The 24,661-nt window shown below is 43.9% G+C and overlaps 1 protein-coding gene across 1 annotated transcript in view; it reads right to left on the bottom strand.

The window, feature by feature from the left end:
• FER1L6 (fer-1 like family member 6) overlaps positions 1 to 24,661 on the bottom strand; it is a 173,826-nt gene that overhangs the window by 26,720 nt on the left and 122,445 nt on the right. The window contains exons 24-34 of the mRNA XM_073794722.1: positions 18,004 to 18,114; positions 17,579 to 17,740; positions 16,274 to 16,454; positions 15,648 to 15,865; positions 14,052 to 14,174; positions 12,779 to 12,818; positions 11,467 to 11,579; positions 10,336 to 10,467; positions 8,800 to 8,925; positions 6,221 to 6,348; positions 2,198 to 2,368 (exon numbers count right to left, since the gene is read on the bottom strand). Coding sequence (XP_073650823.1) covers positions 2,198 to 2,368; positions 6,221 to 6,348; positions 8,800 to 8,925; positions 10,336 to 10,467; positions 11,467 to 11,579; positions 12,779 to 12,818; positions 14,052 to 14,174; positions 15,648 to 15,865; positions 16,274 to 16,454; positions 17,579 to 17,740; positions 18,004 to 18,114 — 1,505 coding nt within the window. The remainder of the gene's footprint in view (positions 1 to 2,197; positions 2,369 to 6,220; positions 6,349 to 8,799; positions 8,926 to 10,335; positions 10,468 to 11,466; positions 11,580 to 12,778; positions 12,819 to 14,051; positions 14,175 to 15,647; positions 15,866 to 16,273; positions 16,455 to 17,578; positions 17,741 to 18,003; positions 18,115 to 24,661) is intronic.

Raw genomic sequence — 24,661 nt, 5'->3', positions numbered from 1 at the left:
TTATTAACTTGCAATGAGATGCTCCCTAGGAACCATGACCAAGATAAGCCTGGATTTCTCTGCTCCCTGGGATGCGGGATTCATCAGAATTTAATTTGTTTAAGCATTGAAATAAACCAAAACATGGCTATAAAGCAGTTTTCCTACACTGGGCCAGAGATATGAGGATCCTGAAAAGACTCCAAGCCACCCCCAGAGCCATACATAGGCCTCCCCAGAAATAAGTGCTCTTGTTTATTTTTAAAACTTCAGAGAACAACTTCCCTGACTAAATTATCCTGGTCCCTGCTAGTTCTACTGTCAGGAAATTCTCCTGAACAAAAGATCCACCATGTTTGCTTGTGGCTTCCTTTACCGACTTCAGAGTGAGCACAGCTAATCATTCTCTGCATGGTACCCTCTCAGGTACTTGAGAATGATGTAAATACACCAGGAGGCTTACAAATTCACTACAGTCCCAAAACTGAACCGGCCTTCTAGGCTCAGAGAAGAACAGGCCAGCAATAGAGACTTGTCTGAAAAATCACGCCATGGAGGAAATAGATGCTCAGACTGTGTTAATGAGAGTGTAAATTGGTCCAACCCTTCTGGAGAGCCATTTGGACATATATATTAAAAGTCTTTAAAGTGTGCATTCCTTTTAATGGAATAAATCCATATCCATGGATGAACACTGAATGAATTATCAGAAAGGTTTGCAATGGCTTTTGTATGGGAATGTGCATGGCAGTAATATTTCTAATGGAACAAGAAACAAAAATATAAATGCCCTGAAATTCAGGAAGGGAAATTGGTTATATCATTTTATAGTAAATTTATATAATGGAACACCACTATTAAAATAATGACTTTGAAGAATATTTAATGACATCATAAGATGCTTATAACGGTATAAGTCCAACAAGAAGCTTACAAAATTGCATGGATAGTGTGAGTCCAACTTTGGGGGAAATAGATAGAAAAAAATACTAAAAGGAAATACATACACATTTTTTAATATAAATTTCATCTCTGGATAAAATATCTTGAGCATCATTTTGTACTTTCCGTATGTCCTAAATTTTCTACAAGGACTATATATTACTTTATATTCAGAAGAAATATTTCTAAAATTATACCATGGAAATCTAATGGATGCTTTTACATTTTCCTAGCTGATATTTGTAAGAGTTTTCTTCTTAAGATATTAAATATATCATACTTTAAAAAATAAAGCTGGTCTCTGTTGCTCTATGTCTCATTTCTAATTGAACATTAAGGGAATGTAGTATTTTGATCGTAACTCAGCCAATATCTTTATTTAGAGGCCTACTGCTATTTTTGTCTTTTATGAAATTTTTGTCACCAAGAAAGGCAGGATTACATTTTTTCCTTCCAGGTTGAGTGGGTGTAGTGTATTCTTGGTTATTAAAATACTCATAGCTTTGGGACTTTGAAATAGTAAATATTCGTGGTGTGTGAAATAGCATGTTACATAACTGTATGATCTTAATTACATAAAAATGGACGCTTAGTCGTGTAGATACAAAAACAAGACCTAGAAGGACACATCAAACAGTAAACTGCTGGTGATTATGGATGACTTTGTTTTTTGCTTCTTGTGTTTTGGGTTTCCTATTATGCACAGGTTAGCTTTTAAGAAATAAATGTTATTTTAAAAGGCTTAATAAAAGTAAAAATAAAAAAATAAAGCAGATAATTTATATTTTAAAATTAATCAGAATTCAAAAATCTTTGTAAAGAGTGAGAGCTGGACCCACTTTTCCCACCTGTGTAAGATGGGGATAACACCTTAATGGGTTTTGAGAGAATTGAACGAGATACTCCATGTAAAGTGCATGGTATATTGTAAGCACTCATGAGTGTTTGTTGTAATTAACTAGGATATAGGCATTTGTATTATATTAGTCATTCTTCTAGCATCATTCCCCACTGGGAACTCTGTCCACCAGGCCCAGCTGATCGAATGAACAAATACAATTCAGCTCTTGACTCTTGAAGAACCTGCCCTGGGTTCTAAATCAGTTTTGCTTCCCCAGCCCCAAGTACCCTCAAGTGCAGTGAGCAGTTTCCCCAAACTAGCTCTGCTGACATGGAGCACATCTGAGATATTAAATCTGGGCCTTGGCTGGCCTTCCCAGCACATGGGCTGCAGCCTCAGAACACCAACAGTGTCTCCATGGGAGGAATAACTTACATCTCATATTGATTCTGCAAGCCACAGATGGCTCGGTGTTTGCTGTAGAAGCGGTTCTCCAGGTCAATCCTTGTCTCACCAATGAGGTCATCCATCCCGATCATGTCATGGTCATAGATCAGCACAGAGAGCAAGGACTCCTTGGGGAATGTGGCCTGGATCTCAAATGACCTGCCATCCAAGCAGAGGTTTAGGAATCAACAGCATTTGGTGATACAGAGAACTTTTCCCTGCTTCACTTTTAGCCCACCTACAGTCCATATGAACTCACTAAACACTCAGCAACCCAGTTACTACTTAATGGGTGTTTATGTGGTTTAATTTTTCATTGAGATGCAACCAATTTCCCACTCTTTTGTCAGTTTTCCAGTAGCCAATCATCTCCTCTTTTGTGGACCATGCCTTGTAGTCTTCAACTAGGGTGACAGCAAGAGGGAGAGGAAAGTCTTAGATTTTGGCCTCAAACAGGACTGATTTCTAATCTGGACTTTGAATCAGCCACTTTCCGGTTGTAATACATCGGGAAAGTTATTTCATCCCTCTCAGCCTCTTTATGTGTAAATGGGGATAAATATGTCTTCTTTATAATATAGCAGAGTGGTTAAATGCGATAGTGTTTGTATAAACACAGATTTTACTTCCAGGCATTCAACCTGGTACCCAATAATTTACCATTCCCTTTCTCCTCCATTGTTGCTTCATCAGGGAATACCAGCTGGGTTTATTTGAAATGAAAATCCTATTGACAATGGAAAATCATTAGAACATAGACTTGCAGGACTGGAATGCTGTCTCTGCAAGATTATTTTGAGCCCCTTGAGAACAGAGACCTCTTCATCTCCACATTACTGGAGGCTGCACTTCACCTGCAGAGAGTAGACACGATAAATGTTTCCTTGAACTGTAAGGGATCTCAGAAATCACCATATCCAATCGCTTCAGATAAGGAAACTGAAATCCAGAGAACACAAGGGACTTGCCCAGGATCCTAAATCAGGTCAAACTGGGATAAGTACCAGTTTCCTAACTCCTGGTACCGTTCTCTTTCCACGATCTCACCCCAATCAGTGTTGAAAGGAATAGCAATGCTGTCGGATTTCCCGTGACAATGCATTATCCGTGCTACTGAGCGTTAGAGAAGATAACTAAGAATTAAATTGGGAGTGAAAGCCTGCATTTTAGGGAAATGTGTTCTTGAAAACAAAATCAAGGATACACCAGTGTTTCTCCAGCTGTTCCTGTCTCTGCCCTGGGACAAGGTGGGAAGGCTGGTCTGGAAACAAGGGACAGAGAGGATGCGCAGGGGAGGGGAGAATAGAAGACCCATTATTTCCCTGCCTGTCCTCAGGCCTGTCTGGGCTGCTGCCGTCACCGTCAGGTCCACTCTCACTCTCCAGGTTGCTAGGGACAGCAATCACAGCACAGCCTGGAGCCAATTAGCCCTCCTCAGAGAGAAAGAAGCAGAGATGCTGGACAGCTCCAGTGCCTGTAACTGACTGAGGCTGGCAGTTCTTGCAGGCCAGGGATACAGCTATGCAAAAAAGAAATTCGTTTCTTCCACCTGAAGACGCAGTATTGCCTCTCTGGGGCTCTAAGATTTGGATTTGAAACTGTAACTGATATTCTAGAGGCATCTCACAAGAAAGCCCCCAGCCACCTCTGAGCTTGGCCGTCACCAAGCTGCTGCCACCAAGGAAGGATTTATTAAGTGCTTAACTGCCCCCGGCAACCATGACAGAGGACAGAGGGCTCAACTGTTCTGGTCCATCTCCCAGAGTTGTGTGCTATGTGCTCACAGGTTCACCTCTCCTGAATTTTCATTAGCGCTGCCTTAGAAAAACTACCAAAAACAGCTCACCATGGTTGGACTTCCAGTCATTCGGGGATAAACTAGGCTTATACCAACGTGTGTGTGTCATTGAGATAGGATCCCTAGAAACAGCACTGGTGTGAGAAAAGAGAATGCATCCTGAAATGGGTGAAAACTGAGCCTTGTAGAAACATTCAGTACCGAAAGCTTCAGAGCAAAGATGTCTCACTGTTTCTTTGCCCATTCATTCATTCTTTTATTGATTCACTTGTTCATTTGACATTTATGAGATATCCATTATGTGCCAGGCACTGTGGTTATTAAGAACATGAGGAACGACCAACTCTGACCAACTCTTCAGACATGTAGCCCCTCAGGATGATGGGGTCCCATGAAATCCCACTGAAAACTGACTGAAGGGTAGTTTGTCAATCTGTTTGTTCATTTGCTCATCCTACAAATATTTAAAGAGCATCTGCTCTGTGCCACACCCTGTCCTAGGTGCTGGGGATGCAGCATTGAACAGACTAGACCAAGTCCCTGCACGAATGGAGCTTACATTCTAGCGGGGAGATGGGAGACAGACAAACACACCAATTCATGTCACAGGTTATGAAGAAAAGTAAAGCAGACCAGGGGCCAGGGCATCAGGGGTGGAGCCTGTGATATCCTCCTATGGGGAGGTCTCAAAGAGGAGTTCCCCAGGCCCCAGGTCGGGGATGAGAGCCCTCCACTCTCCCTGCTGGAACACAGATTGAGCCAACAATGTCTGTCCCTGAGTAACAATTAAATATACATCCAACAAAGCATCCACACCTGGTGGGCTTCTGGAAGAGGCTCTGAAATGCCAGAGGCAGGAGGGACTATTCCATCACCCTCTTCTTTTGCTTACCACAGCCATAAACGGAGGCTATAAAACCAGTCTAATTCATGGCACTGTAGTGAGAGCAGCTCATAAAACGTGACTGCAAAGCACTTGACAAAATGAAGTGCTGGTTACGTAAACAGCAGGTAATGATAAAGGTCAACTCCCAATCGGGGAAGCAAGGGTGAGTTTCCCCAGCACGTCTTTTAAATCATTCTCTTTCATCTGAACAGGCAAGATGGTTTATTGCCTTATTTCCTTGGGAGCAACAAAATGTAAGAGGCTGGCGCTGATCAAATGTCAGAGGGTCCAAAGCGATCACAAATGTGTAAATGAATTTAAATGAGGTGGATAAAGATTTCATCCCAGGCTCCTTGTTACTCCGGAAAAAAAGACATTAAATACACGTAAGATGTGTGCATTGCTAAAATGATTTTCAAGGGAGAGCAGAAGGAAGCTAATGAGTTTTGAGTATCTACTATGCACTATCATAGACAACATGCTAGGTGCTTGTCATATTTAATCTTCTAAAGGCGTCTGAGAGTCAAGTATCACTGCTATTGTTTTACAGATGAGAAAAACTAGGACCAGAGAGGTTAAGCTGTCTGCATAAAGTTACTCAGCCTGTATGTGGCAGGGTGAAACCCAGGTCTGCTTGACTCCAGAGTTATTGGCAGTCGAGAGCACAAACCCAAGCAGGGAACATCAATGTGTGACATATCCTTTTAGAAGATAAATGGGGTGGTAGGGTTGCTGTGAACTGGAGAATGCCTGGTTCACCTAAACATAACACAAGTGCGATGCATCGTAAACACTTTGCAGGAAAACAAAACACAGGTGGGGGGTGCAGTTCCACTTTTTGACCGCAGGGGTCACCTCAAATGAACTGCAAGATGATATGATGGAAAAATCTCTTTGGTAGAAGACAAAAGACCAAACATCTGGCCCCTTCTCTTCTACTTATGAGCTGTGTGAACTTGAACAAGTTTCTAAACCTCTCTGGGCCTTGGTTATCTTGTTTGTAAAAAGGAACTCTCTCCAAGGCAGGAGGCTGAATCTGATGACTGTTCAAGTGGTGTCTTAAATTTGAGATCTGGGAAAATCATTATTGGAAAACCATGGCCATGAAGACCATGCAGAACCAAGCTGCTGAGGGGACCAAGGAAAGAATTCAGCCCTTCTCCATGAAGAGAGGCTTGATTGGCTGTTATCCTGGGCAGGAGTCTGCATTTAATCTCCTGCACTGTTTACTCAGACCCACACACGTATCCACACCAAACACCCTACAGAAGCACCACAAGAACAAATGCAGAGCGGACAATGCAATGAGACCCAGGTGGCCACTGACCTTCCAAATACCGGGTTCAGTTGTTTAGGGATGTATTTGTCCCGGTCTTTGATTTCAGTTTTGCCAAGCTTGATCACAATGTAGGGATCCGATTTGCCATCTGGATCAGCTGGACTAAGATTAAATGCCTGGAGAAGAGAAAAAAAAAATCCCTTTGGTCCAGTGGTTCTCAACACTGGCTGGCACCGGGATCCCCTGGGAGTTTTAAAAAATACTGATGCCTGAGGTCTTATTCCCAGACGTTCTGATTAAACAGGCCCTGGCCCTGGGGATCTTTAGAAGCTCCCTAGAGGATTCTAGTGTGCAGCTATAAAGTTAAGAACCACTGTTTTAGCCTCTCTACTCTGCTGTTAAAAGTTATCAGCTTTGCCCAAGTTCTACTTTCTCTGGAGTTGTCTCCCCAGTGGAAAGCAGCCCTTGGCACAGAGTAATGAGGAATCTGCTGGACCAGGAAGCAGATGGCATGAATTTGAGTTCCAGTTCTAGGTAGTCATGTGATCTTGGGCAAAACATGTCATCTCTCTGAGATTAATATGTAAAATTATGGGATAGACCTAAAGCCTCCTCCCAGAAGTAGTGGACTCTGAATCCATGACCCCATCAGTCTTGCATTTAGCGCTGGTCAGCTGAGTAATGATCTGTTTCCGTCAGGGAGGACCAGGGTAGGGAGCTGGTGAGGAAGGACATGGAGAAGATGGAGAAACTGCAGAGATGAGAGCTGGATAAGAAACAATTGCATTTTTAGGACTCTGTCTTACAGACAGGAGGGTATAAGCACACAAAGCTATATTTTCAAGGTTGTTCATTAGAACGTTTAATAGCTAAAAATTGTGAACAACCTATATGTCAATTACTTAGGGAGAAACTCCATCCAAAATTGTCCCTCCCCTGCTGGCCCCATGGTCTAGTGGTCAAGATCCTAGTTTCCATCCAAAATTGTCCCTTCCCCATTTACTCTCGTCACCATATTGCCCAATTTTTCTTTTTTACTGAAGTATAGTTGATTACATCCCCCAATTTTAATTCTTTATTTAGCAGTTATCTCTGACATTCATCTTGCTTATTTATCTGTCTGTTGTTTATTTTCATACCCTCCTAATGCCCACACCACCCCCAATTAGTTATAATTTTCATGAGAGCAAGGATACTGTCTGTCTTGTTCATTATATTAACTCCAGGACTTAAGACAGGGTCTTCCCAATATTTGTTGAATGAATAAATAAAGGATACTACAAGTATCCTTTATTGGATACTTGTAGTATCCTTTATTGGATCCTTTATCCTTTATTGGATAACTTTACAAGTTACTTCTCATCTTTCCAACTAGACTGTGACTTCCTCTAGGGCAGGCACTGTGTTTTATTCCGTCACGATATCCTTAGTGATTAGAACATGCCTGGCACATGGTGGTCATGGCCATGATGACGTTGCTGCTAATAACAAAGGAAACATGAGAACTGCATGATGGAAAGGGGATGTTCAGTTGTCCCCTGGCATTAAAGAATAATTCGTCTTTGTTTTATGTTTCATTTCGGTTTCTAAAAACGATTTTAGGCAATTTAAGCAAAGAATTAATGTAAAATATAATGACTACAATCAAGTAAGATTATGAAAATCAACTCCAAGGTCAGGAGATGAAAACAACTACATGAACCATAAATGTCTAGTACACAGTTGCTTTGATTGAGCACCAAATTTGGCCCCAAGCTTCCTGGCAATCAGACCAAAAGTTTCACAATTAGTGTTTAGTGCTCTCATTATCAGAAAGGAGGGAGCCTAGGGCAGATAATATTTTTCTTGGAAATACACTGGAAATGAAATTTCTGACTGCAGCAGAACAGAGGCATAGCCCCGGAGGCGGGGGAGGATTGCACAGTGGCAGCTGCCCTGTTCTGCCCTGGTTCTTCCCACTGTCTTGCCTGCGAGCTTCCTGCTTCAGTGCTACTTGGTTTCCTGCCCAGCTAGCAGGCAACCACAGAGAGCAAATAAAGCTACACAGAGCAGTCCTCTCAGCCTGGGAAATATTTTCGCTCAGTGAAAAGCCAGCAAAGGTCCATGTTACCAACCAAACATCATACCCTCTGTTATGGACTGAATTGTGTTTTCTCAAAATGCCTATGTCAAAGCCCTAACCCCTAATGTGACTGTATTTGGAGATAGGGCCTTTAGGGAGCTAATTAAGGTTAAATGATGTCATAAGGGTGGTGTCCTAATCCGATAGAACTGGTGGTCTTACAAGAAGAGAAAGAGACAACAGATTTCCTCTTCTCTCTCTCTCTCTCTCTCTCTCTCTCTCTCTCTCTCTCTCTCTCTCTCTCTCTCACACACACACACACACACACACACACACACACACACACAGGAAAGGCCATTTGAGGACACAGCAAGAAGGTGGCCATCTATAAGCCAGGCAAAAAGGTCTCACCAGAAACCAACTCTGATGGTACCTTGATCATGCACTTTCAGCCTCCAGAACTGGAGAAAATGAGTATCTGTTGTTTATGTCACCCAGTCTACGGTATTTTGTTATGGCAGCTCTAGATTAAGACAACCCCTCAGAGTAAACAAGGATGCCTCACCGCAACAATGTACACCCTGATCAGGACTTTGATGGGGTGGTTGGATGGAATCCCTTGCTGGATTCTCAGCTGCTTGCTGTCCTTGATGCCGGAATCCTCGGGGCTTTTGTAGATGCAGAAGGAGCCCTGGAACCACAAAGCACTACCCATTGAAACAAGATAGTCATATGCCCCGCTGAAAACCAAACATGTAGAGGAATAAATTATTGATACACGCAACAACTTGGATGGATCTCAAGGACATTATATAAGTGAAAAGAGCCAATCTCAAAAGTCTCATACTGGAGGGTTCCATTTATATAACTTTCTTGCAATTACAAAATTATAAAGATAGAGGATAAGTCAGTGATTGCCAGAGGATAGAGACAGTCACAAGCAGGGCATAATTATAAAGGGGTAGCATGATGGAGATCTTTGTGGTGACGGAATAGCTCTGTATCTTGTTTGTGGTAGTGGTTACACAAATCTACATATGTGATAAAAATTACATAAAACTATATACACACTCTATCAATGTGGATATCCTGGTTTTGATATTTACATAAGATGTAAACAATGGAGGAAACTGGGTGAAGGGTCCACTAGACCTCTGTCTACCATCTTTGCAACTTTCTGTGAATCTGAACTATTCAAAATAAAGAGGGTTTTTTAAAGTTAAAAAAAAAATGTCTAGGGCATAGCGCTGGGGAAAGGAGCACAGCCTGGGACCCAATAGGACCTGGGGTGGTGCTACTCTTGTCCCCTGGATGTCCTCAGGCCATTCACATAACCCTCCTGCATCTGTGCTTCTTCATGGTACATCAGTGAATCCGTGTTGGTACAGTACCACCCTCCTCACGGAGCTGTTATGTGAGAAACGAATAGGAGCATCAGATGGAATCCTGAGTGCCTTTTACATGCAGGGTGCTGAGCTAGTGTTTCCTCCCATTATCTCATTCAATCTTGGCTTCAGTATTTCTATTTTCAGATGCCGCAACCGAGGCTCAGGGAGGTCAAGTACTGCTCAAGATCACAAGCTAGTTAGGATTTAAATCCTAAATGAGGATTTAAACCCAGACTGGCAAGCTGCAATGCCCATGCGATTTCCAACACATCACCTTCATATAAAGGGCCCAGGCGTGCAGTAAGTTCATAGTGAGTGTCAGCTACTGCTTTGTGGTGCTGACACCGTAAGTCTGCCAGATGAAGGGTTTGTGTTGTTTGATTAATTTAATCATTCAGCTGATAGGCTTGTATAAATCATATGTTTGGTAGGTCAGGGGGTGGGAAAAGCAGAGTAAAATTAAGTGATCCCTTTAGGCAATGACTCTGCCTCCTCATATTCCACAGACTGAGCTCCGATCCACTTTACTGGCCACAAATCAAATACCTTGAAAGACTGGGGCTAGGTCTTGTGGGGTTCTAGAGAGGGAGGGGCCTGCAGAGAGATTAAGGATTTTTCTTACAGACATCGCACACCACAGTCCAACAGAATTGAGTCATATCCGACATTTATGGACAGGAGAGCCAGATAAAAGGGTTAACCTTGGAACCTGCCTTAAACTTTCCTATGACTCGGTCTCTGTCAAGGCCATGGTCATCCTCTGTAGACTTGCCTCTGAGCAGCTCAAAGGTTTTCACCCAGTCTTCAAAATTGTTGAATTCACTCTCCAGATCCCCATTGTATATCTTTAGGGAAAAGGGAGAAGAGTGTGCTCAGAGGAAGGAAAGCCCAGGATTGATTTAATGAAAACTGCCAAGATTCTCCAAAACCAGCCTTCGTATATGCCCCTTGGAAAAATCTAAGAGGCGCTGTTAATTTATCTTCAGCAAAATAAGGAATATGATTGACTTGGCATTCCTAGAACTAAGTACCACTCTGAAATTTATAAAACGTTTTTGATAAACTTTGAAATTCCAAGAAGTATAGCTAAACCAACAATATTTTAAATATAATATATAAGTATAAATGTGACAAAGCTTTTTATAGCTAATTGATGTCATTGATTTTTGGATACAGACTACAATATTTTGAAGACATTCAAATTAAAAAATATTCATTGAACATTTCATTCTTAACACATATAAAGTGATGGAATATTTGTTTTTATTATAATGAATTTTCCAAGCAGAAAATTACATATATATTTTAGAAATGGAAAATTGGATTGAGTTTTTGATTGAGTAATTAAATCACTTATTCAAATTTCCCATCAAAATTACTTACCTAAATTCATTATCTAGGTACATAATTTTCATAATGCCAATTTTCATATCCATCAATATGCCTCTAGCTAATAGCCTCTGGCTAATGTTAGGACTGGTCTGACGAAGCTGACTTTTGTAAGAGTTTAAAACTCCTGCTATGTCGAGTCTGTACATATCTGCACAATGATGTCAAGCCCCGAGAGGTGAACCCAGGGGGACTGTAAATTACATTGTTGCATCCAGGCTAACCAAGTGAAGCTATGCCCCTTCTCAATAGGAGGATGTAGAGAATAGAAAACTAGCAAGCTCCACTGTCTTGGCTTCATGCTTGTTAGTTTGTTACTCTGCATCAATGATTATAACAAAGACAAAGTAAGTTATTCAGACAAAGGTATTCTGGAGTTGACTGAAGCACTAAAAGAACGCCCACCTCCTGAGTTTCCCACCCTAACCATGGCCAAGATGGCTGTGTCCACACACCTGCAAGACAGCCAGGTTGGGGATTTCTTTTTCTTTGAGTTTCTTCTTGAGTATTTTGTCTTTCTTCTTCTTCGGGCCATCTATATTTACCACTACCTCGTCTGGTTTTGCCTCTGTGGACATTTAGTGAAAATGGTTAGACTTCTTACGCTGTTGAGATGAGAAGAAACAAAGTCAAGCTCCCTCTTTCCCTTTGCTCTGGCATGTGTCATGACCCTTCTTTTAAGAAAGAAATAGTAACATTTCACTGTAGGATTTCTGCACATAGCCCTGCAGACCGTGCACTGAAGGAGCAGAGGAGATACCACTTATGCAGCAGTGCAGTGTCAGTGGATGCCCTGGGGCTGGCAATGTGTTGGCCTTCCCTGCCATATGCAAGAATTCATTAAGCTAGGCACGGAGAGGGTAAGTAATTTGCCCAGTCACCCAGCTAGCAAAGAACAGACCCAGGATGGAGTGACACCAAAGCTTTAGATCCATTCCCTCTCAGATCTGTTTAGGAACTTGAGAATCATCTAGTTCAACAACCTCATGCTCAAATATGCTAAGGGCCTAACACAATGTCACAAATGTACTTAGATTATTCAGTAATTTTTTAGGAGCAGATGCTGGAGAAAAATCACCCAAGCTCCACTATTTTCTAGCTGCATAGACCTGGGCAAGTTACTCAGCCTCTTTGTACTTCTGTTTTACTATCTGCAAATCAAGATACGATTGCTTATGTCATGGGGTTGGTCTTAGAATTAAATATGCTAGTAGGAGTGGCCTGAGGAACTGAGCTTGGCTCTGGTTTTCTCACTTTTTGTGCCACCTGAAACAGCACTTGGTGTTACTGTTGTTTTTAGGCCAAGACTTACCGTTGGTTTACATCAAGTTTGTGGTCATTTCAAATCCCAGGGCTCTTCATTTGAGCTTCTGCCAAACCAGATCTACCCAAACCTTGTCACCTGAGTTTTGGAAGCTAAATCCAGGTCACCTGTGTTAAAGTTTATCGTGCTGGCTCTGGCCTGTCGTCCCAGCTTGCTCCTAGTTTTACTCTGCCATTTCTGCATTAAGACTGTCAACATAGGGACTTGAGCCAAAGGGTCGATTTCAGCACTCAACTGAACTCAGAAGACCTGGGATCTGGTCTCCATCCAGCTCAAATCAGCTATGTGACCTCTTTCAAGTGTCGTCATCTTCCTGGGATTATTTCCTCACTAGGGAAATGAGGGCTTTGGGCTCCAGTGTTGTGCCCATGGCTCCCATTTTATCATTTTCTCACTCACATGGCCTTAATGCATGTTCAAATGTCCCCAGAACAGCCACTTACCTGTGTTGCCTGTTTGCTCCTTGGAATTGCTCTCCTTTTCCTTTGAGAAAAGAGGGAGACGAGATGATGGACACTGTCTTGTCTCACTTATTAACCCTGACTGCTAACAGTTCTCATTCAATTATCTCAGCCCTCTGCATTTTAAAAGAATACGCAAACAGTCCTCAGTAGCCCCCAGATGAAGCCTCACTGTAAAGACCTAGGGCTTAAGTGCAGGGAGATGCCCTGCCCTAAAGAAGAGGCGCCCACACCTCCAAAACCGGTGCCACCAAACTGTGGACGTCCTCGTCCTCTGTGTGCAGCCTCCTCTCAGCTGCTGGGAAAGCAACCCCTCTCCCCACTGTTCTTCCACATCCCTGGAGCATCACCTCAATCTGCAACTGTGAGGTTTATGGGCTGGCATGTTGGGTTGTTGGGTTTGTCCTGGGACTGGGGAGGTTAGCAGAGAAAGAGGAAAGGGCTGAACACTCACCAGAAGTGGTAGTGTCCATTGTAGTAAAACGAGGGTGTTTGGAAGCAGGGATTAACACTTAGTTTGTTTATTTAACTATATGTCAATATTCATGGATAGTCCTTGATGAAGAAATTATGGTCTTTCCAAATAAAGAATCAGAAGAGTTGCTACTCAATAAAATATGATGATAGCATCTGAACAACTTTCCTTTCCATTTTTACTCAGGGATGAGAAGTCTTACCAGATTCGGCCACTGAGCTTTTGCCTGTGTCTCCAGACCCACTCCCCACTGGTTCTCTGGCTTTACAATTCAATCCCTTTCTTATTCCCTGTACATGAGACCCTGCTGATTATTCCCATTTGCTAAGGCCAAGACCTCTGCCTTTACTTTGATAATTTCCCATATGAACTTAGAAATCTGCTGGAGACTTGGAGCCCTTTGACCTGGAATCTCCAGGTGAACCTGAAGCCCCCTTCGCTGATGCCCACATGTCCAGAGACCCATTTCTCTTGGCTAGACCTCCCTGAGGTGGGCAGATTCCCTGGATGCCATGATAGACTGCACATCCTGCCAGCATTTACAGCAGAGCCTGTGTCCTAGGGCCAGCTCCAGCCAGACAGTGAGAATTTGGCAGTACTGGACCCTTGGTCCTTTCAGGCTTTGAACCCTTCAGCAGTTAACAGAACCACACCCAAGTAGGGCCTACCTATAGCAGAATTTAAAAGAGGGGACAATGAAGGATTTGAGGTGGGGGAGAGTGCTAAATGGTGCTGTGCTCTTATCGAAGCCTTGACTGTCACAGCCAGGAGAGAGTCTACCTTCTGTGCTTTCTTCAGGGCGGCATAATATTTCGACCACCAGTCAATGACGTTTTCAGCAGATTCATCCGCTATGGTCCTCTTTCTCCTTTTAGTAGACTTCCAAGAAGGTCTCCTGGCATCCTGGCAAGGGATGAAGGATGGATTGTTAGGTGTCAAGGATCTGCATGCTGGTGGCTAAGTGGTTTACTAAGGAAGAGGACATGTAGGTACCCTCGGGGAAGTGGATGGAGGTGTCAGCAGGTTTTGTGATTGTAGCTCTCTGTCCCTCTTAAATCAATAAAAGTTTAATAATCTGTCATCCATTAATGAGTTTATTTGACATTTATCAAGCAGGTATGAGATTTTGTGGTTGACATTGGGGATGTAAGGGGTAGACATCATCCCTACTTTTGGGAAGCTTCGAATTCAGTGCAGGAGACAAGCAGGCTACATGATACAATGTGATAAAGTAGAAAAGGAATTAGCTTCTAAACATAATATAAACGTTTATGATTTTATGATTCTCAGTTTCCTCAACTAGGAACAATAATACCTGCTCACTTCACTGTCATGAGGATTAAGTGACATAGGTAGACAATCCTCCTTTAGCATCACTTCTGATTTGAACAGATGCAAATGAATGACACCTACAACATAAGTGATGGGGGGATAGGAGAAGCAGTGTGATGCATACGTGGCAGAAGGGAAGCATTTGGGGAGAAAGTTGTGTCATGCCAAATTTATCGTGTACTTATCATCCATTTGCTCTCAGACATCTCTCAGGTATCTACAATGTGCCAGCCACTCTATCAAGTGCGGGGGATACAGAGATATTTTTAAAAATCATCTATGACCTGGTGAAGCCCACAGTTTTATGGTGGCAACAAACAAACTGAAATTTGCAACATAAAGTGGCAGGTACAATGCTGGTGGGATGGAGAGAACCCCGTGGGCTGTCAGAGAGTCACGCTGAGCCTGGATGAGATGGGAAGAGCCTGAGAAAATAGCCATTCATCTACCATACTGTGCCTTTTATTTCAGCTTTTATAATTTGCTGGGCAGGTCATCTCTTAGGACTTTCTTAAACCTGCTTTCTTCTTTAAGTCAGTTGCTAGATACACCAGGATTTTGCCCTTAAAACTATGACTTAGAAGATTACTCATGTCCCCATTTTATGGTCTTGTGTACTTATCCATCTCCCCTCCCAGAATCTCAGCTAACTGAGGATAAGTCTCACTTTTATTTAGACCAGAAGACGCATCTTTTTGGTCCTACGTGACGTTGTACAAAGTAGGTTCAAAATATTTGTGGAATAAGCCTTGATGAGGAAACCATTGTTTTTCCAAGCTAATGAATTAAGAGTTTCTGTTCAATTAAATACTGCTGTCACATTTGACTAGCACTTTAATTTCACATACACTGACTTATCTGATTCTATGACAATGCTGTGAAGTGGGTATTGGTGTCCCCGTTTTACAGATGAAGAAACTAGTGCTCAGAAATGTGAAGGTGCTTGCCGTGGTCACACAGCTAGTAGGTGGGAGGATTAGCATCTAAAACCTCTGAGTGAACTCTAATGTGCCTGGTAAATATGAAGAGGGATGACATTCCGACCTTAGCTTTTCTGTCTTTCGGTGGCTCCTGGGCTGCAGGTTTGTGTTCTGTCTCCAGCATAGGGGATGGGTCAGGGATATCCACCAGGCTGGCTGCCTGAACCTGGGCCAAGTCGGGTACCACTGTGGGAGGCGGCCCAATATCCACAAAGATTTGATCTGTTGGGAGCTCCTGAGCAGAGCTGGGGGTCTCAGAAGGCTCAGTGGAAATTAATGAATCTGAAATAGCCAAAATGAAAGTGCATTGGGTCAGGACTTCCCTGGTGGCACAGTGGTTAAGAATCTGCCTGCCAATGCAGGGGACATGGGTTCGAGCTCTGGTCCAGGAAGATCCCACATGCCACGGAGCAACTAAGACGGTGCGCCACAACTACTAAAGCCCACGCACCTACAGCCCGTGCTCCGCAACAAGAGAAGCCACCGCAATGAGAAGCCCGCGCACCACAATGAAGAGTAGCCCCCACTCGCCGCAACTAGAGAACAGCCCCGCACAGCAACAAAGACCCAACGCAGCCAAAAATGGAAAATAAAAGAAGTAGAGGGGACCGCAGGAAATTCTTCAGAAAGATCCTGCAGGCACCACGGTTTTGTAGCCCACAGCGCTAGAATCTAGAAGGAGCTTCCTACCTTGCACAACTTGGGCTCCATCCACCTGTGAGGTGAGGGCAAGGGGCTCCCTGGATTTACACAAAAACTGTTTCAAGCAGTTGATGGTGTAGGTGCCCACGAGGGTGCTCCTCCCAAAGGCTCTCCAGTCCACCACGCAGATGCTCAGGGGTGGGTGCAGAAGCTCATTCTCAGGCAGCTCCTGCAGGGAGAGGCTGGGGTGAAGTGGGGCACTGCCTGCGCTGACCTGTCTGGGTGTAGGACCAAAGCAAGCCAGGTACCCATCCTTCCTCTGTCCCTGCCTGTCCTTTCCCTACAGGTCATCCCTGCAGCTTGCCAGAGTCTGGAGCAATGCCTTCTCAAGCCAGGGAGTCATTACCCAACACATGAGGGATGGTACTAACGATTCACCCCAGGTGTAAACTGCAAAAATCACACACTCCCAAGTTCTCCATGGCAGTAGGCTTCAATCCTCTTACTTTGTCATTACTGTATTTATCCGAACTTTCATCTCAGATGAACATTAATCCAGACCCAAGATATAAAGCAGATGAGAATTGAGCCATTTAAGATGGAGCTGAGCGTGAGGGGCCAGCGCCCCATCCATTCCTTTACCCTGGTGGACCCCGAGGCTCAACAAAGTCTGATTTGGAAGGTTTGCAAACACAGTACACATTCTTTAATTCTAGTCCTTCTTGATTCAGAATCTGTGTCCATTGGAACTGACTGGGTTAGACAAAGCAAACTTTGACTTCACAGTTGGTTCCAAATCAGAGCACAGAAATAAACAAAAGCACAGGTGTCAAACATTGCTTTTGACACGCTATGTACAAATAATTTTTTAAAACTCTAACCATTGTAGTAAGTTCCATGACAGTGTCTTCCAGGCCAGTGGTTCCCAAACTCCAGTGTGTATCAGAGTCACCTGCAGGGCTTGTCAAACCAGAGGTGTCTGGGCCCCACCCCCCAGTCCCAACAGTCTCTGGTTCAGTAGTTCTGGGGCAGGGCCTGAGAATCTGCATTTATAATAAGTTCCCAGGTGATGCTGATAAACTGAGGGCCACACTTTGGGAACCACTGTCAACCTTCTTTGATTTACTATATGATCTACACCCAGAACCTTTAAAAACAAAACAACAACAAAAGTCTGTTTTATCCCATTCTGCAATTCTGGCTTTTTACTGAATTAAACTGTTCTTTCTTGTGAGTAGTGGGGCACCTGAAACCCTGAAACATCTCCCCAAGTCAGGTTCAGGAGGGAGTGGGTCGCATCTATGGAGATGAAGGGAATGAGCCGGTGGGGCAGGGGAGGGGAGAGACCCGCACCACTTCGAAAGCATCTGCCTGGACGCTGAAGTTTGGGTTGTTCTGGTAGCTCTGGATCACACAGGACTTGACTCCATGCCCGCCACACTCGATGAGGACCTGGGGACGATCCACCGAGAGGAGCTGCACCTTCTTCATTTCCCGGACTCCCCAGAAGAGAACCTGAAGAGAGGATGGCAGGGCTGCCACACAGAGGCCCAGGGAGGCGCCAGCAGGTGTGGCTCAGGTGTGGGAACGTCAGCTGTGCCAGCCTGAGAACCACAGGATGTTCTTCCAGGAAAGGATGGGGCAGCTCCTTGTGGCTCCGTCCGATCAGCCACGTCTCCTTCCCACCCCTCAAGTCCCCTGACACAGTGCAGGCATGATTGCAATGCACCAGTGCCCTTTAGTCCCAAAGAACAACGCAGTCCTTCCGGGCCCCATACCTCCACTTGGTATTTACTCAGCACTGGCCGGATGCTGGCAGGAACAGGGTAGATCTGGGTGACATCGGGTGGGTCGAGGGGAGGGAGCCCTTGCAGCCCAGACGCAGGGACCTACCACACAGATCAAGCGCTGGTTAGACATTGGGAGAGGTAAGGAAAATGAACGCTGCCACGCAATGACCTCATTGGAAAGACTGTCACTGTTTTAACCAAAGGAATGTTTCCAGCTTAAAATGTAAATCAAGATGATGCATTTTGTCACAGAGAATAATTTCTTAATTTACAAATGCATTCGTTCCCAAGGGTAATCAACATTTAGTGAGCACTCACAACGTGTCACAAACTAATAGTTTCATAAGCTTTCAGCGAGCTCACAGTATAGAGGAGAGGAAAAAAAGACAGATAGATCCTCATAACCTCATTGTATTTCATTCTTTTCATTCTTTCTTGAAAATTAATTACATAAACACTTATCTAAAGTTTAAAAAGAGCAATAAATTAATTTTAAAGCTTCATATTAAAATTTTGGAAAAGCAAGTTTTCAATTCATAATATTTTCTAATATCCTTCATACTTATTCTTTACCTTGTGGGTAATTTAGAAGTAGTCTCCTTAATTTCTGAATTTATGGTGTTGTTGTAGAAGTATTGCGTGATTTACAGAGTGGTCAGAAAAATATACTCTGTAGGATTTTAAACCTCTGAAGTGTTTTGAATGTTATCTGACATTATTGGAAGCAAAAAATTCTAGTAACACCTTTGCAGATGATTTATTCATTAAAGAATATAAGCAGTAAATATATAGGATTAAACATTTAAAAAATATCTCTGGTATCTAAATGTTTGCAGATATTATAGAAATAGGAAATAAGTAAACCTATAGACATTAAATAATAACTGAAAAATTATGAGTGGTAAAGTAATGGTTGAATGTTTTGAGTATGTAGGATAAATTCAAGTATTTTACAAATGGCTGAAATCTAATTTTTTTCCGTCATTAAAGTATATATATATTCAGTCAAAAAAAAAGAAATGACAGGGGAATTACAGCCGTAGAATAGAGAAGGGTCTCTGATCAGATTCCAAACCTTTGAGACTTAACTGTCCTCCCACTGTGCACTACAAGAGATTGATTTAATCACATAGAGACTAGTCATAATCAGTAAAACAGAAAATGAAGTCTTTTGAAGGCAGACCTCCAGGAAAAGGTGTTATTTCCTGTGCATTTGGAGTTGACAAAACTGCAAGAGGACAATTGCTATGCTTTATTGAAATCTCACACAAAGGACTTAGAAAGTCTCCTAAGGAAAGGGCCTTTCTCATTGGTGGGCCACCCCACATTACCTTCAAGACCTGGCTCAACACGTACATCTTTCAAGAAGCCACCCCTGATTTGGTCCCGGCCACTGTGGCCATTCTCCTAATCTTCAGTCCTTGGAACACAGTGTGTCCTCTCTGGAGGCTTAGTGCAGAAACTAGTGGACTGAGCCCAGAAACCAGGCTCTGCTGTGTGATCCTGCATGAGTCCTTTTCCCTCTCTGGACCTCAGATATTGGGCCAGCTGACCCTTCAAGTCCCTCAGGAGCCAGATGTTCTATTAAACATTGCTTTGGAGCAGGAGGTTTTCCTCGCTGGGGGAGTTTGCCTGACTTGGCCAAGAGGAAGCCTTTGTTTACTTCATTATTCTCAGACTCCCAGGTAATGCTCCAAAACCAGTGAGTCCTTGATAAATGTTTATTGGCTGCCACACATTAGCTCTGTATGCTCGAAAAAGCCTCTTTGCCCATCAAAACCTGTAAAGCACAAACATATCACCATTTCTTTTTCACAGACATATTCTAGCTGGCATCGGCAGATGTGGTTCAGTTAATTATAAGAAAGCCCAGAAAAAGAAGACAGCAGTCACTGCAAATGCCAAGTAGGCTCAAGATAATGAAGCCGCAGAAGGAACCAAACCAGATCAAGGAGCCGGGAAAAGGTGAGGTGAACACTGCCTGGCGGCGAGGAGGTGAGCGATCCAGGCTGCAAAACATCGCCTCCCTGAGAAAGCTAATTGCTCCTGTGGCTCCAAACGTAAAGCCACAAAAACAGCTGTGATGGTGGCACAGGATGGGATGGTGCCTCTGGATGTGCTTTTAAAAGTACCATACGTGGGCTTCCCTGGTGGCGCAGTGGTTGAGAGTCCGCCTGCCGATGCTAGGGACACGGGTTCGTGCCCCGGTCCGGGAGGATCCCACATGCCGCGGAGCGGCTGGGCCCGTGAGCCATGGCCGCTGAGCCTGCGCGTCCGGAGCCTGTGCTCCGCAACGGGAGAGGCCGCAACAGTGAGAGGCCCGCGTACCGCAAAAAAAAAAAAAAAAAAAAGTACCATATGTTTTGCTCGTCTTGGGGCCTCTGCCTTCAAAAAATTTACAGATTAAGGGAGACAAGCTGTAAACAATTGCCTTTATCAAAGCCTAGATTTGGGACTTCTCTGGCGGTCCAGTGGCAAAGAATCTGCCTTACAATGCAGGGGACGTTGGTTTGATCCCTGGTCAGGGAAGAAAGATCCCACATGCCGCGGGGCAACTAAGCCTGCACGCCACAACTACTGAGCTCGTGCACCTCAACTAGAGAAGCGAAAACCCACACGCCACAACTAGCGAGAAGCCCAGGCACCGCAAGGAAGATCCTGCGTGCTGCAACTAAGACCCAATGCAGCCAAAAATAAAAATAAATAAATAAATCCTAAAAATAAAAGCCTGGATTAAATAGAAAAAGAGGCAAAGTGACGTAGGATGGAAGAGGAGAAAACATTTGACTGAGGTGGGGGAGGGGAAGCTGCCTGGAGGAGGCAACTCTTGTCCTGAACTGTGAGGATGATCAGTTTCCTAAATAGGTAAATAGGGGCTTCCCTGGTGGCGCAGTGGTTGAGAGTCTGCCTGCCAATGCGGGGGACGTGGGTTCGGGCCCTGGTCTGGGAGGATGCCACATGCCGCGGAGCGGCCTGCCCCGTGAGCCACAATTGCTGAGCCTGCGTGTCTGGAGCCTGTGCTCCGCAGCGGGAGAGGCCATGATGGTGGGGGGCCCTTGCACCGCGATGAAGGGTGGCCCCCGCTCGCCGCAACTAGAGAGAGCCCTTGCACAGAGACGAAGAGCCAGCATAGCCATAAATAAATAAATAAAATTTAAAAAAAAATAAAAAATAAAAAAATAAAAAAAAAATAGGTAAATAGAGTGCAGGGGGTGGAGTCGGCAGAGCAGGGAGACATTTCGAAATAGGGTGACAGCGTGGCCAAAAGCAGAGAAGCACATCTGTGTGCTGAGGTCTGAGAATTCAGAATAGTCTGCTGTAAAGAGGCCACAGTACGTGCAGAGTAATTGTGCTGAAGTGTGAGCCGGAAAAGGCAGTTTGAAGACAAATTAATTTGGGGAGAGCTTAAGTGCTAAGCTATGGAAATCTGACATTCTCCTATGGGCTAGATTTTCTTTTCATGAAATATTAAGAGTTACCATGCAAAAAGAAAATATTTGTACTCACAAACATTTGGGAAATGTTGAATTTCAAAAAAGAAAGAAATTTCAAAAGTTTCTTTATAGCTGACTTCTCAGAGTCTTTACCAAGGTAACGGGCATTTCAAAGTCCCAAGAGGGACATAATATGAAGAATTTCCCAAACTTTGTTTTTGTTTTTTTTTTTTGCAATACACAGGCCTCTCACTGCCGTGGCCTCTCCCGTTGTGGAGCATAGGCTCCGGACGCGCAGGCCCAGCGGCCGGGGCTCACGGGCCCAGCCGCTCCGCGGCATGTGGGATCCTCCCAGTCCGGGGCACGATCCTGTGTCCCCTGCATCGGCAGGTGGACTCTCAACCACTGCGCCACCAGGGAAGCCCCCAAACTTTGTTTTTACTGTATTTAGAGGGACTTGTGTTCCAAAGATACAGATTTTGGGAAATGCTCTTGGAGATAAGAAACAGACTGTCTAAAGAGGAGAGTGGTATGGTGGACTTGCGTTCTGGAAGGAATGCGGAGGATGAAGCAAACAAGGAAGAGGAGGAAGCTAGGAGACCAGGAAAGAGGCCAGTGGAACGATCCTGATGAGAACGAGGGTCTACAGGAACAAGGGACAGTCACCGGGCTGGAACGATTGGCTTGCCCATGGATACAAACCCAGAGTGAAGAATTACAGCTGAGTGTGAATTCTCAAGGCAGAGAGTCTAGGAGAACAGGGGGACAGTGGGCCAGGACTGGGAAAACAGGGTCAGCTAGCTGGGTAGAGGAGAAAAATGGAGGTAAGGAATTCAGTCTGGGGCACTGAAGAACCCAGGTACTACACCCTTCTTCTGAGACAGGGAAGCCTTTCAGTAATGGAGACAGACGGGCTGAAGGTGAACCACCCACAGACGGAAACTGAGAGCCGCTGGTGACAAATGAAGGCGTTTTCCAGCTCCCGCCTTCCCGGAGTGTAGGAGATGCACATGCTGAGACAGTGGCATTGATGATCAAATCAATTTTTGCACACGTAATCAACTGAGAGGAAGTCCTAATGAAACCCTAATGAATTGTGTCTCTTCGGTTGCTTGCCTCTGACACCCCACTGTCAGGAAGCAGCCGTATCTCGAACCAGTCTGCCCAGCTCACGGTGGAGGGAGGGCGGGAGAATCAGAGGTGGGGCCGTGGAACTGGGAGAAAGCCAGGACCTCAGAGGGCCTGTTGGGATCAGCTGGTCCAGCCCCTCATTGATGGATTAGGGAACTCCCTTCAGGAAGCTTCATGCAATGAAAAGAGCAGTTGACTGAATCCCATCCAGTAAACCTGGAGCCTCGGCTTTCTGACATGTAAAATGAAAGCATTGTACTCAAGCTGGTTTTCCCAAATCAGTCTTTCTTCTACCACTTTTACCACCTGTGTTATTATCTAGTAAACATTTTCATTAGCTATAATTTCATTTTTAGAAAGGAAACTTCAAGTTGCTAAGTAAAACAGGTACCACTGGCCATCAATGGAAAGTAACTTTAAAAAGAAAACCAACGAAAACAAAATAATGTTATTGGAATATGTCATGTGTAGCATTTCTTAAAATTTCTTTTCACTGTGTTTGGAGGGGCCAGTGTTCCCAGAAGCAGACTTTGAGAAATGTTCTTGTAGATAACATTGATGTTTCTTTAGAGGCATTGAAGCTGAAGCCTATGCTTTCTGAAGAAGAAAGGTTGCAGGTTAAGAAACGTGTAATACACAGATGGGCGTGAAACGTTCTTCTAAAGGTACTTAGGAGGATCCAAAATGGCAAAATTCCATTTACAACAATATGGATGGGCCTTGAGGGCATTACGCTAAGTGAGATAAGTCAAAGAGAAAGACAATACTATATGATCTCAGTTATACGTGGAATCTAAAAAAAGAAAACAAACACAGAAACAGAGAGTAGATTGGTGGCTGCCAGGGGTAGGGAGGTGAGGAAAGTGGGTAAAGGTGGTCAAAGGGTACAAACTTCCAGTGTGAAGATGAATAAATTCTGGGGATCTAATGCATAGCATGGTGACTACAGGTACAATACTGTATTGTACACTTAAAAGTTGCTATGAAAGTAGATCTTAAAAGTTCTCACACCACACACACACACACACACACAGACACACACACAAAAGGTTAACTATGTGAGGTGATGGATGGATGTGTTCATTAACCTTATTGTGGTAATCATTTTGCAATATATACATATATCAAATTATCATGTTGCCCACCTTAAACTTACACAACGTTATATGTCAATTATATCTCAATAAACCTGAGAAAAAAAGGCAACACTCCCTCGACATTAATTCACTGTGATTTAATGCTCTACCTGGTTTCAACCTAAGATTTTTCAACCTAAGATTCTGACTCATTGACGGTCTAAAATCACCTGGACTCTCAATTAAGGAAAGACTGGAGCAGCTGATTCTGAAGAGCCCTTTCAGTTCTGACAGTCCATGTTTCTGTGCAACACACATCCATCTGGTGAGAGCTGGTTCTATTAGACTCTCACTTGGTTGATCATCCTGGAATCCTAGAAGCTAAGATTTGTAAGACAAAGAGTTCACTAATCCTTCTCTCCTCCCCTCCTACACTACAAGCATCATAGAGCTGGAGCTGACGCCTGTGATCCTGCTACTCTGTCCCTTTAAGAGCTCATCCAGCTTCAGTTCCCCTGAGAGAGGCTGCTCTTTCTCCAAGGCAGCCACTCCAGCCTTAAAAAGTTCTTCCTCAAGTGGAACAAAAACCAGACGACAGTCAAAGGCTGATTGGGTGCACTTCAGAATTCATCTCTGTAGTCATATGCAGCTCCCAGGCCGCACACCTGGGCACTCTGGATTTGAGTACAAGTGTGTCTAACCCCGTAGCTAGCTGTTCCCGTCCTCTAATGCCCTTCAGCCTCTTCAGCTCTCGGGGGAATCTGTACACTGGATTCTAGGCTCCGACCTACCATATCCAGTGAGCCATTACCGTTCTATCCAGCTCAATGTCTTCACCTGAATAAACAGATAGGACTGGATATTTTGCTTTAATATTCCATGGTATAATAATATTAATAATAATAAAATAGGTAGCACTTGTTGAGTGTCGATTCCACGCCAGGCACTTTAGGCAGGTTAATTATCATCTCCATTTTGCAGGTCAAACAGAGAGAGATAGAGCAG

This window comes from Tursiops truncatus, chromosome 17 (assembly GCF_011762595.2).
Source record: "Tursiops truncatus isolate mTurTru1 chromosome 17, mTurTru1.mat.Y, whole genome shotgun sequence".
NCBI lineage: Eukaryota > Metazoa > Chordata > Mammalia > Artiodactyla > Delphinidae > Tursiops > Tursiops truncatus.
This window is presented reverse-complemented; position numbering and strand designations above follow the sequence as displayed.